The sequence below is a fragment of the Ctenocephalides felis genome, unplaced genomic scaffold (assembly GCF_003426905.1).
Source record: "Ctenocephalides felis isolate EL2017-DRISC unplaced genomic scaffold, ASM342690v1 CF-g0.4_SCAFFOLD_01886, whole genome shotgun sequence".
Classification (NCBI taxonomy): domain Eukaryota; kingdom Metazoa; phylum Arthropoda; class Insecta; order Siphonaptera; family Pulicidae; genus Ctenocephalides; species Ctenocephalides felis.
This window is the reverse complement of record NW_020538040.1, coordinates 175,526,085-175,543,905: the sequence shown is the minus strand read 5'-3', so window position 1 is coordinate 175,543,905 and position 17,821 is coordinate 175,526,085. Positions and strand designations below refer to the sequence as shown.

The following is a 17,821-nucleotide window of genomic DNA, read 5'->3' as shown; positions in this document are numbered from 1 at the left end:
AAAAATTTTGACCCAAAAAATTTTGGCCCAAAAAATTTTGACCCAAAAAATTTTGACCCAAAAAATTTTGACCCAAAAAATTTTGACCCATAAAAATTTTGACCCAAAAAATTTTGACCCAAAAAATTTTGGCCAAAAAAAATTTTGACCCAAAAATTGTGACCCAAAAATTTTGGTCAAAAAAATTTTTGGTCAAAAAAATTCTGGCCCAAAAAATTTTGGTCAAAAAAATTTTTAGTCAAAAAAATTTTGGTTAAAAAAATTTTTGGTCAAAAAAAATTTTAACCCAAAAAATTTTGGCCCAAAAAATTTTGACCCAAAAAATTTTGACCCAAAAAATTTTGACCCAAAAAATTTTGACCCATAAAAATTTTGACCCAAAAAATTTTGACCCAAAAAATTTTGGCCAAAAAAAATTTTGACCCAAAAATTGTGACCCAAAATTTTGACCCAAAAAATTTTGGCCCAAAAAAATTTGGTCAAAAAAATTTTGACTCAAAAAAATTTTGACCCAAAAAATTTTGGCCAAAAAAATTTTGACCCAAAAAATTTTGACCCAAAAAATTTTGGCCCAAAAAAATTTGGTCAAAAAAATTTTGACCCAAAAAATTTTGACCCAAAAAAATTTTGACCCAAAAAATTTTGGCCCAAAAAAATTTGGTCAAAAAAATTTTGACCCAAAAAAATTTTGACTCAAAAAATTTTGGCCCAAAAAAATTTGGCCCAAAAAATTTGGTAAAAAAAAATTGACTCAAAAAAATTTTGACCCAAAAAATTTTGGCCAAAAAAAATTTTAACCCAAAAAATTTTGGCCCAAAAAAATTTGGTCAAAAAAATTTTGACCCAAAAAATTTTGACCCAAAAAAATTTTGACACAAAAAAATTTTGACCCAAAAAATTTTGACCCAAAAAATTTTGGCCCAAAAAAATTTGGTCAAAAAAATTTTGACCCAAAAAAATTTTGACCCAAAAATTTTGGCCCAAAAAAATTTGGTCAAAAAAAATTGACTCAAAAAAATTTTCGCCAAAAAAAATTTTGGCCAAAAAAAATTTTGACCCAAAAAATTTTGACCCAAAAAATTTTGACCCAAAAAATTTTGACCCAAAAAAATTTTGACCCAAAAAATTTTGACCCAAAAAATTTTGGCCCAAAAAATTTGGCCTAAAAAAATTTGGTCAAAAAAATTGACTCAAAAAATTTTGACCCAAAAAATTTTGGCCAAAAAAAATTTTGACCCAAAAAATTTTGACCCAAAAAATTTTGGCCCAAAAAAATTTGGTCAAAAAAATTTTGACCCAAAAAATTTTGACCCAAAAAAATTTTGACACAAAAAATTTGACCCAAAAAATTTTGACCCAAAAAATTTTGGCCCAAAAAAATTTGGTCAAAAAAATTTTGACCCAAAAAAATTTTGACCCAAAAAATTTTGGCCCAAAAAAATTTGGTCAAAAAAAATTGACTCAAAAAAATTTTGACCCAAAAAATTTTGGCCAAAAAAAATTTGACCCAAAAAATTTTGGCCCAAAAAAATTTGGTCAAAAAAATTTTGACTCAAAAAAATTTTGACCCAAAAAATTTTGGCGAAAAAAAATTTTGACCCAAAAAATTTTGACCCAAAAAATTTTGGCCCAAAAAAATTTGGTCAAAAAAATTTTGACCCAAAAAATTTTGACCCAAAAAATTTTGGCCCAAAAAAATTTGGTCAAAAAAATTTTGACCCAAAAAAATTTTGACCTAAAAAATTTTGGCCCAAAAAAATTTGGTCAAAAAAAATTGACTCAAAAAAATTTTGACCCAAAAAAATTTTGGTCAAAAAAATTTTTGGTCAAAAAAATTCTGGCCCAAAAAATTTTGGTCAAAAAAATTTTTAGTCAAAAAAATTTTGGTTAAAAAAATTTTTGGAAAAAAATTTTTGGTCAAAAAAGTTATGGTCCGGAATATCTGAATATCTGAATGTCAGAGTATCAGATTGTCGGAGCATAGGAATGTAGAAGTATCGGAAGGTCGGAGTCTGTTAATGGTAAAATAAAATTTATTACTTTGATAATATTTACATAACAGTATTCTATTTATACAATAATACAAGGTATATTATTCCTTTGGGCAGGCAGTCGAAATAGAATGATTTTGTTGAAACTTCTTTCTTTTATACCATGATGGAGATACCCCCTCTTTCACTCCTAGATAGATATCCTCATCAGGTCCGCATTCTATATATAATTTTGTATTCTAACACCTCCCCTCAAAATTATATTTATTATACTATTTGCAGTCCATCCATTCCAATTCTCCTCAGACACTCTTCGTGTTTATTTCTAGTCAAACCTTTAGTAAGCATATCTGCTGGCATCTGTTCGCTGCATAGAAATTGAATATTAATTTTCTTATTAATATATTCATCACGTACCTTGTGATATTTTAATCCGATATGCTTCGTTCGTGGATGGAACCTATTGTTTTTTACAAGTTGTATAGCACTCTGGCTGTCATTATATATTGTAACCGTTTCACTTCCTATATCTAGAGTCTTCAATAATTCGTTCAAATATATAGCTTCCCTTGTTGCCTCACTCAAAGCTATATATTCAGCTTCCGTTGTTGATTGAGCTACTATTTTCTGTTTTCGCGCTTCCCAACTGATAGGCGCACCTGCAAATATGAAGCAAAATCCCGAATATGATTTATAGTCAACTATGTTACCTCCCCAATCTGCGTCTGCAACTCCAAATAAATTTTGATTTGTTTTCTTATATTTCAACCCATAATTCAATGTACCTTTCAGGTACCGTAATACTCTCTTTGCTGCGTTCCAATGTGTTGTATCGTAATTCGTATTAAATTGACTTAAATAATTTACTGCATAGGCAATATCTGGTCTTGTAGTTACTGCCAAATACATTAATGCCCCTATTAAAGATTGATAAGGATACTTTTGCATGATATATTCATTGGGTTCCTTAGGTTTAATCAGTTGGAGTCTAACCTCGCATGGTGTTGATACTATTTTACAATTTTCCATATTGAAACGATTTAGTATATTTTCTGCATAAGAACGTTGTTTTAAATATACAAATCCATTTTCCTGTTTGAATTCAATTCCAAGACATCTATCTACTTTGCCTAAGTCTCTCATCTCAAAACATTCAGATAAAGATAGTTTAATTTCATTTAACCAATCTTTATCATTTGATGCAATTAATAAATCATCAACATAAATAACTATCAATGTATGTTTTTCCTGATTTATTGCACATAAACAAACATGGGTCTTGCGACATTGCTTTGAATCCCATTGTCTGCAATTTTGTTACAAATTTTTTGTGCCATTGAATACCTGATTGACGTAATCCATATAGTGCTTTCTTCAATAAACATACGGGATCTGGGCTTTTCTCAATATTTTTCAGCCAGGTCTTCGCTGTATCTCTAATTTTCTCAGTAGCCGGTTTTTGAATAGTACCCAATGGTTTCTTATTCACAATTTTATATAATACTTCATGTAATTGTTCTGGCAGATTCATGTAGACTTTTTCTTCAAGTTCTCCATTTAAATATGCAGTTACGACATCCATTTGATGAATTTCTAAACCCATTTCCGCAGATAATGCTGCCAATAGTCTAATAGAAGTTGATCGTGCCACCGGAGAATATGTCTCACAAAAATCTTCACCATATTTTTGTGAACATCCTTTTGCAACTAACCGCACCTTTTTTCTATTAGGTTCTCCATCTAATTTTGTTGTAAAAACAAATCTGTTTCCAATAACTTTCTTTTGTGTGGGTCGCTCAACTATATCCCATGACATATTTTTGATTTGCGCAAGGTACTCGTCTTCTAACGCTTTCCTCCATTCGTCAGCATCACCTAGCTGACTAGCTTGTTCCCAAGTCGTAATATTAATTTTGGATATATTAAAAGCATTTTCAAATATTTCACATTTTTCACTAATCACATTGTTTTCGTTTGAAATCTCTTTATCAACCTCCCCTTCTCCAGAGGATTCTTCGATCATCTCTTTATTTATTTGATATTCTTTTCGCGGCCTTCCCGCATGACCTGTCCGAATAATCCTAGGACGCCCTTTTCCACGTTTTGATTGCTGCTGTGTTGGTCTTTCATGGTTTGTATTTTGCTCGACATTTCCTAATTTTAAATATACATCATAACCATTTTCACTATATATCTCACTATATTCATTATTAAATCCAGAATAGTTCAAGAATCTAACGTCTCTGCTCTCAATTATCTTATTGCTTCCCGGTATATATATTCGATAAGCCTTAGCATTATTCGAATAACCAACAAAGATTCCAGGTTTAGATCTCGAATCAAATTTTCCTTTGATATTACCATTTTTAATCAAAACATATGCTTTTGATCCAAATATTTGTAAATAACCTAAATTTGGAATTTTTCCAGTCCATACCGTATATGGTATACATCCATCTAGTGCACTTGTTGGACATCTGTTTCTAGTGTAATTGGCATTGCAAACAGCCTCAGCCCAAAACCGTTGTGGTGCCCCCGCTTGCTTTAACATGCAACGTGCCATTTCTATCAATGTCCGGTTCTTCCTTTCGGCTACACCATTTTGTTGAGGCGTATACGGTGAAGTAAGCCGTCTTTTGATACCATTATTATTTAAAAAATTATTGAATTCATTATTACAATATTCTCTGCCATTATCTGTCTGCAAAGCTTTAATCTTGTGTCCAGTTTTGTTTTCTACATACATTTTATATTGTTTAAATGCACTCAGTACTTCGGATTTACACTTTATGAAATATACTTCACACCAACGCGATGCATCATCAATAAACGTTACAAAATATTTCATACCTGAGAATGAAGGAGCTCTCATTGGCCCACATACATCACTGTGTATAATTTCTAATAAATTCTTCGTACGAATCTCCTTCGATTTTGGAAAGGGTAGTCTCGTTTGTTTTTCACTAACACAGATTTCACAATTTGTTAACCTTTTATTAATATTTACATTTAAACCGTGCACTCTTTTATTTTTAATCATTGCTTTAATGTCATATTCATTCAAGTGCCCTAACTTTTTGTGCCACACATCAATACTCTTTGTATTTTCACTCACACTTTTCGCTGCATTCACTTTTTCATTAATATAATATAAATCACCTCGACGACGTGCTTTCAATTCAACCTTGCCTTCTTTAGTTAGAAATGCACTCTTTCGGGTAAAAATCACTTTATATCCATTATCAGTGGCTTTAGATACTGATAATAAATTAATTCGTAAGTCCGGAACATATAACACATTTTCTAATCTCACGTGTTTATCTTTATTTTGTTCAAACGTGGTCTGAATATCTCCAATTCCTTTAATAACAGTACAGTCGTTATTAGCCAGTTTCAATTCCGCATTTGATCGATTAAGGTTTTCAAAATTATTCTTTTGATGACACATATGGCTTGTACACCCGCTATCTAAGCACCAAATATTGTCTGGTAATGATGATTGTTCATTAAAGCCAAACAACACGCTTTGTTCACTACTATATGTTGTTGACTGCTTACCGGCTGGATACCTCGATCGGCAGTCTCGAGCAAAATGTCCTCCTTTTTCGCATCTATGACACTTTATTTGCCGACGTGATTCAAATTTGGTTACGCAATCACGTGCAAAATGTCCGACTTTTTTGCATTTATGGCATATACTTCTTCGATAGGCAGCATTCGATTTATGATCTGATGGCTCCTTATTTATTCTTTCCGAATAAAGTATCCCTTGTGAATGTTTATTTTCCTCATCTAGTTTGTTGCCTTGGATTCTGTCAAACAATCTAACCTTTAAAACTTCCAGTGTTGGCAACTTCTCCTGTGCTTCTATGGATTCTTTAAACATTGCGAATGATTCAGGGAGACTGTGCATTAGTAACGTTACCAGCATTTCGTCTGGGACTACAATGCCGATATCGTTGAGTTTCGCAGCAGTTTCACAAAAATCTGTCACATGTTTTGCCAAATCATCGCCTTCATGCATCTTTAATGTTACGCATTTTTTCATGAGAGTTGTTCGCCTCGTTGCACCCCGACTTTCGAATAGTTCCTGCAATTTGTCCCATATCGCTTTCGCGGAACCGAGACGCGCGCACATTTTTAATTCTTTTCCTCTCATGTGTAGTACCAAATCAGATTGCGCTTTTCCGTCATTTATAACCCATTCCGCATATTTTTCGGCGGTCAATGGTTTCGCTATTTCGCCGCTTACATATCCCCATAAGTCATTCTTCTTCAGAATGGCTGTTAAATGAATTTTCCATTCATCATAGTTCTCCTCGCACAATGGTTCGATTTTGATTGAAGACGTCATCTTTTTGTAAATAACACTACACTTTAAAATCTATACTTCGAAAACACTCACTGTTTACGACAGGATCCCGTTACTCGTTATCAGTCGATGGATTCTCGAACTCGCTCAGTACGCTGGGCTTCTACCTGGACTTGTACCTGGGATTCTACCTGGGATTTCACCTGGGCCCATAACCAATGTTAATGGTAAAATAAAATTTATTACTTTGATAATATTTACATAACAGTATTCTATTTATACAATAATACAAGGTATATTATTCCTTTGGGCAGGCAGTCGAAATAGAATGATTTTGTTGAAACTTCTTTCTTTTATACCATGATGGAGATACCCCCTCTTTCACTCCTAGATAGATATCCTCATCAGGTCCGCATTCTATATATAATTTTGTATTCTAACAGAGTCAAAAAAAATTTCGGTCAAAAAAATTTTTGGTCAAAAAAATGTTGGTCAAAAAAATTTTTGGAAAAAAAATTATGGCCCAAAAAATTTTCGGAAAAAAATTTTTTGCCAAAAAAATTTTTGGTCAAAAAAATTTTGGGCCAAATTTGGCCCAAAAAATTTTTGGAAAAAAATTTTGGCCCAAAAAATTTTAGTCAAAAAAATTTTTGGTCAAAAAAATTTTAGCCAAAAAAATTTTGGCGCAAAAAATTTTCGTTAAAAAAAAATTGGCCCAAAAAATTTTCGGAAAAAAATTTTGGCCCAAAAAATTTTAGTCAAAAAAATGTTCGGTCAAAAAAATTTTGGCCAAAAAAATTTTGGCGCAAAAAATTTTCGGAAAAAAATTTTGGCCCAAAAAATTTTAGGAAAAAAATTTTAGTCGAAAAAATTGTGGCCCAAAAAATTTTCGGTAAGAAATTTTTGTCAAAAAAATTTTGGTCAAAAAAATTTTTGGTCAAAAAAAATTTTGGTCAAAAAAATTTTTGGAAAAAAAATTTTGACCCAAAAAAAATTTGACCCAAAAAAATTTGGTCAAAAATATTTGGTCAAAAAAATTTTGGCATAAAAAATTTTGGCCCAAAAAAAATTTTGACCCAAAAAATTTTGGCCCAAAAAAAAATTTTGACCCAAAAAATTTTGGCCCAAAAAAATTTTGACCCAAAAACATTTGGTCAAAAAAATTTTGGCCCAAAAAAATTTGGTAAAAAAAATTTTGACCCAAAAATTTTTGGCCCAAAAAAATTTTGACCCAAAAAAAAATTTTTGGTCAAAAAAAATTTTAACCCAACAAATTTTGGCACAAAAAAATTTTGACCCAAAAAATTTTGACCCAAAAAAATTTTGACCCAAAAAATTTTGGCCCAAAAAATTTTGGCCCAAAAAATTTTGATCCAAAAAAATTTTGACCCAAAAAATTTTAATCAAAAAAATTTTGGCCCAAAAAAATTTTGACTCAAAAAAATTTTGGCCCAAAAAAAAATTTTGACCCAAAAAATTCTGACCCAAAAAAATTTTGACCTCGGAATGTCGGAGTATCGGAATGTCGGAGCATAGGAATGTAGGAGTATCGGAAGGTCGTTGTCAAACAAAATTTCGGTCAAAAAAATTTTTGGTCAAAAAAATGTTGGTCAAAAAAATTTTTGTAAAAAAATTTTTGTAAAAAAATTTTTGTCAAAAAAAATTTTTGGTCAAAAAAAATTTTGGAAAAAAATTTTGGTCAAAAAAATTTTTGGACAAAAAAATTTTAGTCAAGAAAGTTTTGGAAAAAAAAATTTTGGTCAAAAAAAATTTGGCCAAAAAAATTTTGCACAAAAAAATAATAAATAATTGTACTAAATCTGCTTACGTAATACTTGAACGATCCCTAATGTAAAAAATTAGAAATCATTTGGACTAATTACATTCAATAATTTCATATATACACATCAACCCCTGTCCTTGACCACGTCATTGAGATCCATACGAGTGTCCTCGACCATATCATTGAGATCAGCGCAAAATCTCAGAAATTCCCATAGAAAAAACGGGAATTTTACAAAAAGGATCAATTACTATAAATAATTGACAACTATATATATAAATTTATGTATAAACAAAAATGTCAATACACATGAAATAGTTGTGCCAATAGCCTGAAAAGGAATTTGATGAACTTATATTGAGGAAACAGAAATAGAAGATTACACTGGTTTAATTAATTTATTATAAAATAGCTGATAACTGATACTTTCTATGTAGTAAATTAAAATATATTCAATATTTCTTGCTTCGATTCCAAAATGTGAGTGAGCGTCCTTGTATACATCGTCTTGTAGATAAGAAACTCGTCCACTGTATTTCATATTTAACAACGATATGGATCTGACTAACATTCTTTAATCAAACATTTCTTTAATCAAACTGTAACAATTGTATATTAATTAATATTATTATTGTATCCCTATTTGAAATAAATAATTAGGTACGGTGCAATTAATTACTCATCATTAGTAGCTACAAAGTGTAAGTAAATATTATTGTTATTCATATTGATTTAATTGAAAATTCCATGCAAGCAACGGTAACTATGGATTTGTCAAAAAAATTTAGTGCAAAAAAATTTTAGAAAAAAAAAAATTTTGGTCAAAAAAATTTTGGGAAAAAAAATTGGGCCAAAAAATTTTTGGTCGAAAAATTTTTTGGAAAGAAAATCTGAGTAAAAAAAATTTGGGCATAAAAATTTTTGATCAATAAAAATTTGGTCAAAAAAATTTGGTTAAAAATTTTGGGCAAAAAATTTTTGGTCAAAAAAATGTTGGTCAAAAAAATTTTTGTAAAAAAATTTTTGTAAAAAAATTTTTGTCAAAAAAAATTTTTGGTCAAAAAAAATTTTGGAAAAAAATTTTGGTCAAAAAAATTTTTGGACAAAAAAATTTTAGTCAAGAAAGTTTTGGAAAAAAAAATTTTGGTCAAAAAAAATTTGGCCAAAAAAATTTTGCACAAAAAAATAATAAATAATTGTACTAAATCTGCTTACGTAATACTTGAACGATCCCTAATGTAAAAAATTAGAAATCATTTGGACTAATTACATTCAATAATTTCATATATACACATCAACCCCTGTCCTTGACCACGTCATTGAGATCCATACGAGTGTCCTCGACCATATCATTGAGATCAGCACAAAATCTCAGAAATTCCCATAGAAAAAACGGGAATTTTACAAAAAGGATCAATTACTATAAATAATTGACAACTATATATATAAATTTATGTATAAACAAAAATGTCAATACACATGAAATAGTTGTGCCAATAGCCTGAAAAGGAATTTGATGAACTTATATTGAGGAAACAGAAATAGAATATTACACTGGTTTAATTAATTTATTATAAAATAGCTGATAACTGATACTTTCTATGTAGTAAATTAAAATATATTCAATATTTTTTGCTTCGATTCCAAAATGTGAGTGAGCGTCCTTGTATACATCGTCTTGTAGATAAGAAACTCGTCCACTGTATTTCATATTTAACTACGATATGGATCTGACTAACATTCTTCAATCAAACATTTCTTTAATCAAACTGTAACAATTGTATATTAATTAATATTATTATTGTATCCCTATTTGAAATAAATAATTAGGTACGGTGCAATTAATTACTCATCATTAGTAGCTACAAAGTGTAAGTAAATATTATTGTTATTCATATTGATTTAATTGAAAATTCCATGCAAGCAACGGTAACTATGGATTTGTCAAAAAAATTTAGTGCAAAAAAATTTTAGAAAAAAAAAAATTTTGGTCAAAAAAATTTTGGGAAAAAAAATTGGGCCAAAAAATTTTTGGTCGAAAAATTTTTTGGAAAGAAAATCTGAGTAAAAAAAATTTGGGCAAAAAAATTTTTGATCAATAAAAATTTGGTCAAAAAAATTTGGTTAAAAATTTTGGGCAAAAAATTTTGTCAAAAAAAATTTGGGCAAAAAAATTTTGGTCCAAATTTTTTTGGTCAAAAAGATTTTGAGCAAAAAACTTTGTCAAAAAAAAATTTGGGCAAAAAAATTTTGGACAAAAAAATAAGGAAAAAAAATTTTTGGACAAAAAATTTTGGTCAATAGCGCAAATCTGAGAATAGAGACGCAAATATTTTACAGGACTTATATAAACATCATTAATAATTAATCACCGAAGTTTTAAACCCGCAAAGGCACATGAATTCTATATTTAAGAGAGTGTGCTATTGAAAAATGCATACGAATGAATTATGGGATGCGACATCTGTCACATATGTAGTAAATTTTCAGCAATAAGATGCAGTTTAAACAAGTCTATATATTCTATATATATATATATATATATATATATATATAATATATATATATATATAAAGCGAGAGGTTTTTCTTCAGATGGTGAAATAATATAATAAAATTGTTTCTTGGGCATCCATCCAGTAATTAAAAAACAGTTTTAATGAAAAATGTTTTTATTTATAGAGAACATACGTTTCGGGTCTGGATTTGACCCATCTTCAGTGCATACAAATAAACTTTGCAAAACAACACAAAAACACAAAATTGCATGAAAAATAAATAAAAGTGAAATAAAAAATTGATGAAACGTCGAGTTATGAAAAATTTTAAAAAAATTGTAAAATTAAAATGAATGATATACTTTATTATAAAAAAGCTTATTCCAAACGAACATGTTGTTAGTTTGGAAGTTGTATTACGAGTCACATATTTTTCGTAACTCGACGTTTCATCAATTTTTTATTTCACTTTTATTTATTTTTCGTGCAATTTTGTGTTTTTGTGTTGTTTTTCAAAGTTTATTTGTATGCACTGAAGATGGGTCAAATCCAGACCCGAAACGTATGTTCTCTATAAATAAAAACATTTTTCATTAAAACTGTTTTTTAATTACTGGATGGATGCCCAAGAAACAATTTTATTATATATATATATATATATATATATATATATCCATATTGTTGTACATGGAAATTTATTTACAGAAATGTCACACTTTCTCTGGTATTTCAATTTCCCAATCTACATATTGACCCATCCTTAACCATTTGCAAATCAACTTTAGGCCCAACTAAATCTCTAATATTATTTATTCCATATTTAATCATTGTTGGTCTTTCCAGTGACAGTCCCCAAGCAATTACATTTACATCTTCTGGCAAGCCCATTGGTAATAGCATTTCAGGACGAAAAATTCCAGAATTTCCAACCTATAATAACATAACTTCAATTTTAGTTCAATTTTACTTTGAAAGCTTAGTTCACTCCAACAAATTATAAAAAATCTGCAAGCAAATGTATAGTCATAGTCATTTTTATTATAATAATACCTCAATCCATTTTGCAAGTCCTGGATGATAACAAAAAATTTCCATACTAGGTTCAGTGTAAGGATTATATGCTGGTTTAAATTCTAATTGTGTTATTCCCAATTTTTTGAAAAATTCATATAAAACTCCAATTAGGTCACCAAGAGCTAATCCTCTATCGGCTACTACACCTTCAACTTGATGAAATTCAGCTAGATGAGTTGCATCAAGTGTTTCATTACGGAAAACCTATAAAAGATATATATATATATATATATATATATATATATGCGTGTGTGTGTGTGTGTATCTTTATATAATAATATAATACATATAATATCTCTTATACATAATGCACTATTTAGGGATTTAAAATTTTACAAACAATAACATGCATGATGTTCTAGTCCATATTTTAGTGATTAATTACAAATTCATTACACTGATGATGAGAAAAACCGAATCTTGAAACGTTTGTAAAATTTAGAGTCTAGCGTGTTCATATTCCATAGTAAATTAACTTTTCGTAGAGTAAGTCATAATCAAGTTATAATCAATCAAAAATCTAAATTTAAAATTTTTGCATATCTTTATGTTTCAGACGTTTCTGAACAATTTGGCATACCTTAGAGAAAATGGTTGTGTATGTGTATAAACACATTTTTTCGTCTACGATTTTGAACCCACAGATTAACCGATTTGAATAATTCAAAAAAACATGAGGTTTCCTACTGATGGAGAAACGTGCTGATTAGTTTTTGACAAAGACAGGTCCAGCCATTTCGGAGATACAGCGCAAAGAGTGCAGAAAATAGAAATCGGCACGAAGCAATTTTCATAAATATATTTTTTTTTTTTTTCCAAAAACATTATATATATATATATATATATATATATATATATATATATATATATATATACATACATATATATGCATACAGAATACTGAATACTTTATATGTGTTTCACTTTTAGCCACAAAGATTGAATGTTATTGGGTAAATAGAAAATTTTATTTAACCCATTTAATCTGTATTACTTAATATATTTATCTTAATTATGAAAATATAATAGTATGTTTTGGATTTTTTAAACGTAACCCTTCTTTTTATACAAGTTCTTACATTCATATAACACAAATTCAATAGTTATTTGGAACGTAACTCCTATGTTCCATTGTTATTATTCCATATTCATATTTAATTTTTACAGAATAATAAATAATGCTCAAATTTCATAAAGATTGAATTTGATTTCGAAAGAACGAGTATTAAGATATGAATATGTAATAATCGAATAAATTTTAAATAACCTATAAAATTTTATTTAAGATATCTTGTGTACAACAGAAAAATCTTTAATAATTTATATAAATATTAGAATATACTTACTCTATCAATGCTAAAATATTTTACTGGTTTGAAACCATCAGGATTCTGTGCTAAATTATACAGCATTCTTGCACTAACAGCAGTTGTATGTGTGCGCAACAGATTCTTTCTTGCTTCATCTATCTTCCAATCATAACCATAGCCCTAAAGTTTCAATTAGTATATTTAAATAATCACATTTTATTTAATCTAAAATACATTTTTTTACCTGAGAACCATAGCCACCTTTGCTATGAACTTGTTTTACTCTATTCAAATACTCTTCAGGAAAATTTGAAGTTAAAGCAGGATCTGATATGAAAAATGTGTCATGAGCGTCTCTTGCGGGATGCTGCTGAGGTTGAAATAAAGAATCAAAATTCCAAAATGAGCTTTCTATATAGTTATTAGTAGGCATTTCAGAAAATCCCATCTCTAAAAATATTTGTCGAAATTCACTTCTCACTTTTAGCAAAGGGTGTAAATGACCTGAATCAGGAGAGTATCCTAGAAAAAACAGAAAAATTAAATATATAGTTGAAATTACAATCATTTTTAAAACATTATTTCTAACTAAGAATATTAACTATATTTGATAATACAAAACCTATTTTTTAGATTAAATGATCATTCATTTGTAATAACAAAATCTTCCAATTTTGATAATTTGTTTAAAATTTAAATGTCTTAAGATTTTACTGCATAAACTACAAATATGAGTTTAAATTAGATAGTAAACAGATATAATAAAATATTAAGTGCAAATATTCAAGTGCTTTAATTCATTATATCCTATTATGTTGACCAAGTAAGTGCAATTTTATTTAGTTATTTTGGTTTCTACGATTATGTGATTCTGCTAGTATTTTTGAAAATTGGTTTATTAAAATGTACTTCACCTACGATAAGCTAATACATACTTATATACGATAACCAAAACAAATAAGCTATTACATACAATATTAACATATTTTAATACCTAAAGCATTAAAATTGTATGGTTTGAACTTCAATTTCTTCCATAGATCTCCTGCCATCATATCCACCATTAAATCGGTTTCTAATTTGCTTAAGGTAGTACTAAAATCATCTCCTTTTGATAAATCAAAGCTCTTGATTAATATTTCTTGTATTAATTTTCGCTTCTTGTATTCAGCTTTCATATTTGCCGGTACATTATTACCATCAAAATTTCCATTTAAAATCATCTGTAAATGCTGCTGAGTGACATCAATGATATTTTGAACCTTTTGTTTAACAACTGGTGTACTGCCAGATTTGTCAATTGCTATCCATCCTAATGCCATGGCTTTGCTAAAGCCGATTTTAGCATTTGGTAACTAGAAATAAAATATTTAAATTGAATCTGAATTATTTATGATCAAATGAAGAGCCGATTAGAAAAATTGAAAAAGAATTCGATTTAATGACTTCGAAAGCTTACAAAAAATCAGCTCCTGTAGCATGAGAACCTTTTTAAGAAATACTACTAACTTCATTAAATCAAATTGGTTTATACCTGATGAAGGTATGTAAAAACAACTAAATATTCGGTTCTACTGTAATTTGATTTATTGACTTTGTAGGACTAACAAAGAAGCGGTCCTTTGTAGTTTAGGAACCTTTCTTAGAAATATTATTACCTTCATTAAGTCAGGTTGATTTATCCCTGCTGAAGGTATAGATTTGAAAATACTAGCTTCATGGCTACCATGCTTGGCAATCATTTTCCCTTCCTCGGTGAGCTCCCATGATTTTGTCGTCACAGGCTTAGAAGTCAGAACATTACCGGTTGCTTCTATGCTTTTTAGAGCTCCTATAATTTTTTGATGATCCACCTCAAATATTGACACTAAATCTAAAGTATTGACATTTTCGTGTTCGTTAACGTGGTTGAGTATTTTTTCTATTAAATCTGCCATGACGAAATAAATAAAAAAAACTTATGTCAGAAAAACTTGTGAGTTTGAATTGAAAGATGTGTGTAAAATTCCGAAGAAAGAAGTACGGACAGCGTTTTTTTTTATTATATAAAATATGTATAAATCAGTATTGACAGATAACCTATAATTCAATATCTGACATTTTCGATATTTCGCAATGTGACTACACGTTGAAGAAATAAAGATCAAGTTGTGAGGTTTGAGTTCTAGATAGTAGTAACAGAAAATATCACCATAGATAAATAAACATAAAGATAAAAGAATTGTATAAACTCAAACCATTTGAATATCACATTCAAATGGTTTGAGTTTAAGATAATTAAATTTACAAAAACGAACGTTGAACGAGCGTACACATACACGTTATGCTTATTTAACTATGAGCGTACATATATCCATTTATCCATGAACACGGGGTATTATAATATTGGCTAAGCATATATAATAGACAATGTTAGAATATGGTATATTTATATATCATATTCTGTATAATTTAATGTATATTATGTACAATATATGTATATTCTGTATAATATAATGCTTATTTATCTATGTATAATCCTAGACAATATTAGAATATGATGTTTTCATATATAATTGTAACGCATGCATACGACAAACATTTTATAAAAATCAGGAGCTAACTGGTTGTAAGTCCCAAACAAATAGGAAACAAACTAAACGTCCTATCGAAACGAGACTAAAATTCAGGATTATATTCTATTCTAGTTGAACCTAAAAAAAAACTTTTAAAAAGCTATTATTAACCCACATTTTAAACAATATAAAGTGAAATTTTGTATAAAAAAACACGATTTTTTTTTTTCAAGTTGCGAAAAATTTATGAATGCTCATTTTTTACTAGATGTTTTGGGTTCAACTAGAATCTAACTATTGAAAATATATATTTGCTTTGATTTTTTTTGTTTCGGATGGAATTTGTGACCTAAATTTTTCCCGCCAAATGAAACCAAGGCGCATGAAAAAATGTGAGAAGAATGTTGAAAATGTGTTGAAATATATAGCAATAAAACCTGAAAGTTTCGTTTCAATTAAAAATGTATTTTCTTCCTTAAAAATTCCTCAAATAAAGTGATTTGTTGAAGTCTCTAAAGAAGGCTCTCCCCTTAAGGCAAATTGCAAGAACTTTTCGATACCTGTAAATATACTCTTTTATCCATATGTAAATCCTAGGCATAATAATATCTTTAATCCACTTAATTATTATGTAAATAATGAACTTAATCAAGAAGGATTGTGATTTAGCTTTTTAGATAAAAAATGTCAACGTTTTCGCTTTCACTAAGAATTCTTACTACTAATAATACTAATAATACTAATACTAATCAATCATATATTCATATTCTATTTAATATTTCAAATGCAGAAAAACTTATAATTTCCGTAATTTTATTAATTAAATCTAATTTATTGAATATTTTGTTCTACTTGATATTCTAAAAACATCATCTCTCATCTGCAACTGTAATCATATCAGTAAAACACAACAATGCATGGCGTATTAATAAATTTATTTAATAAAATTGTATGTAAGTATGAATAAAGCATATATGATTACAGTTGCAGATGAGAGATAGTGTTTTTAGAATACCAAGTAGAATAAAATGTTCAATAAATTAAATTTAATTAATAAAATTTTATGTAAGTATGAATTAATTCATACGCCATTGTTGTGTTTATCTGATGATTACAGTTGCAGATAAAATGTTCAATAAATTAAATTTAATTAATAAAATTGCGGAAATTATAATTTTTTTCTTATCTATTGTTTTAATTCAACAACTTATCGTAGACCCATAATATCTTGCTATATTTATTTAGGCCATGAAATCTATTGTCATACAAGTTTCATTAAAATCATAAAAAAAAAAATGTTACAAGAAAAGGCCCGGCCGATTTTTACCAAAATCTGATCAGCTGATAATAAATAGGCTGATTTCCAACTATTATTTTTCGTAGGGTTTCTAAATTTACTCAATCAAATGTGGATGTTTTGAAAAACGTTGACGAATAACTATTTGCATACTTTTCTGCAAAATCTAAAGAAACGGCACGGCCGATTGCCTCGCAAAACTAATCAACACTAGTCTTGATCAAGTTTCAAATGGCTTTGACGTTTTTGAAATTCGTTCATCAGTTTTTTAAAAAAATAACAAAAAGTCAAATGTTGACTTTCTCAGATTCTCAGGATTCCAAATTGGAATGTGCCATCATTGAATTTTCAAATTAATTTAATAACTCCAATTAGCAATTTATATTAGTTTCATTTTCGTTATCAGTATTCAACTGCTTTAGTTGAAACAATCGTTTTGTATTCCAATTGCCTATTTGTTTCCTATTTTCCCAGATTTACATGATTCCAAATTGGAATGTGCCATTATTAAATTTCCTAATTGTTTCATCTAAAGCAGTTGAACACTGGTAACGAATTGCTGTTTTCCATCTAGCCAGATCCCAAATTGAAATTTACAATTAATTACTCTAACATTTCTGCAAGATTCCATTTTATTTTTCTATCTATTTTAGCTTTTGAAATATCACAAAAAGAAGATATGCATTTTGTGTTATTGAAGATGCAGGTTTAGATAGTACAGGAAAAGGTTGAAACATAAAATTGAAATTATTCCGTTGCTTGTTCAACTAGAGCTATACTTTATAATATAAAGAAAATATAAACTAATTTATGAGACATTGATCCTGATTGTTATTGCAACTCCTAATAAATTTATCTTCATAGGGAAACACTTGCACTTGCACAAATTGTTCCATACAGCAATAAAATAATTCCTCTTAATATAATAATTCCTCTAGAAGCAACAAGAAGATAAATAATATTAGTTAATTTATTTTAAAAAATATTATACAATCTGTCTAT

The 17,821-nt window shown here is 28.6% G+C and overlaps 1 protein-coding gene across 1 annotated transcript; it reads right to left on the bottom strand.

The window, feature by feature from the left end:
* Positions 1–9,646: 9,646 nt before the first annotated feature.
* Positions 9,647–15,066, bottom strand: LOC113376840 (phenylalanine--tRNA ligase alpha subunit). Its single transcript, XM_026616908.1, has 7 exons — positions 14,626–15,066; positions 13,962–14,322; positions 13,212–13,489; positions 13,004–13,147; positions 11,634–11,861; positions 11,287–11,513; positions 9,647–9,855 (listed from the first exon to the last, which is right to left on the bottom strand). The coding sequence occupies exons 1-6, from the start codon at positions 14,902–14,904 to the stop codon at positions 11,313–11,315; spliced, it is 1,491 nt and encodes a 496-aa protein (XP_026472693.1). The 5' UTR covers positions 14,905–15,066; the 3' UTR covers positions 9,647–9,855; positions 11,287–11,312.
* Between the last annotated feature and the right edge of the window lie 2,755 nt (positions 15,067–17,821).